The 1363-nt window shown below is 40.9% G+C and overlaps 1 protein-coding gene across 1 annotated transcript in view; it reads right to left on the reverse strand.

The window, feature by feature from the left end:
- The window catches only part of TAF1A (TATA box binding protein (TBP)-associated factor, RNA polymerase I, A, 48kDa), a 10333-nt gene extending 9634 nt beyond the window's left edge, over positions 1 to 699 (reverse strand). Inside the window, exon 1 of the mRNA XM_010080319.1 lies at positions 538 to 699. Within this exon, the coding sequence (XP_010078621.1) occupies positions 538 to 636 (99 nt within the window). The 5' untranslated portion in view covers positions 637 to 699. The remainder of the gene's footprint in view (positions 1 to 537) is intronic.
- Positions 700 to 1363: the final 664 nt, after the last annotated feature.

Raw genomic sequence — 1363 nt, forward strand, 5'->3', positions numbered from 1 at the left:
TGAAATAACTTATCCCAAGCCAAGTTTTCATCTATTGTGAAAAGAAAAAAAAAAAAAAAGCCAAAACAACAAAAAACCCCACAAAACCAGCCTGCAAGCCCAGAGAACTTTTCAGGTACACTGAGTATTCTGTTAGGAAAAACACCAGACAGCACTGCAGATTTTCAGCACTCCTGAAAGTGAGGTATCAGCAAAATTCAGCCTCCAGCAAGATTGGTTAAACACACAGCAGAGGCATGCCTGTGTAGAGGCAGACTTTTGGTGAGTAACTGGACAGCATGCTGTCTTGAGCATTACCAATGATGAGGTCTGGCATGCTTATTTGTTGCTGGGCACTTCAATGTCTTTTTTTTTTTTAAAGAAACTAGTCTATGAAAGTTGCTTAACTTTTCAGGTCTTACCTCCAGTACTTTTTTTAAAATAAAAAAAAAAATGAGACCATGATTAGTTAAGACTAACATTAGTCTTGAAGTATAGATGCTTATTGCAAGTACTTTTTCAACTGCAAAAGAACTCTGATAAGGGACACTGGCTTACCTCTGACGGACCCATGTATTCTCTAGAATAGTCTTTCTCTAGTGACTCAATATAGAAGGTCAGAAACTCTGCAGCCCTTTTCCACTGCTTTTGGAGCATGGCATCCTGAATGTAACTTAAACACACTTCCTTGCTCTTCTTGAAGTTTAACTTGTGGTCACGAGAAGATGCTAAACAAACAAACAAACAATCAACCTAAGCCTATAACTATCACAGCCCTTACTCAGATAACAACATGCCTACCATTTCAGTATCCCTCTCAGACACGACAGAAAAGGATCTTAAGCCACGTGGTTTTGAAGTTCAATGCACCTACTAGTCTGCAGGGAAGCAGGACTATGGCAAAAGCTGGAAATGCAACATGAAATGGCATTTTCCACAAGCAGCACACAGCTGCACTCACTTGAAACAGTAAAGAGCTAATTATTACCCACTGCTGCCCTACTGAAGTTAGAAGACCGTGGTGCTTTGATAACTTTACAGTATGCTTTGTTTTATTTTGGGGACCACTCTCTTCCCTTACTAACCTCAAAGTTTCCAAGAACTAAGAAAATAAAACACACAGGTAACACCACCAGATTAAATACACCAAGGACCACGGCTACCACAGGTAAATCCTACCACGCAAGTTGCTGAGAAGTCACCCGATATGGGCAGAGTTAATGTAAAACATTTCATTACAAAGTTATTTCCACACAAAAACTTATCCAGAGGTTTTGCCATCCCTGCACGCACAATATTTTTGTTACCAGACACCTCATCGACCCTTATTTCACGGGTAGCCTACACGCCGCCTTCAAGTGCCACAGCCAGAGGGGACCGGGAG

Source organism: Pterocles gutturalis, unplaced genomic scaffold, assembly GCF_000699245.1.
Source record: "Pterocles gutturalis isolate BGI_N339 unplaced genomic scaffold, ASM69924v1 scaffold9314, whole genome shotgun sequence".
NCBI lineage: Eukaryota > Metazoa > Chordata > Aves > Pterocliformes > Pteroclidae > Pterocles > Pterocles gutturalis.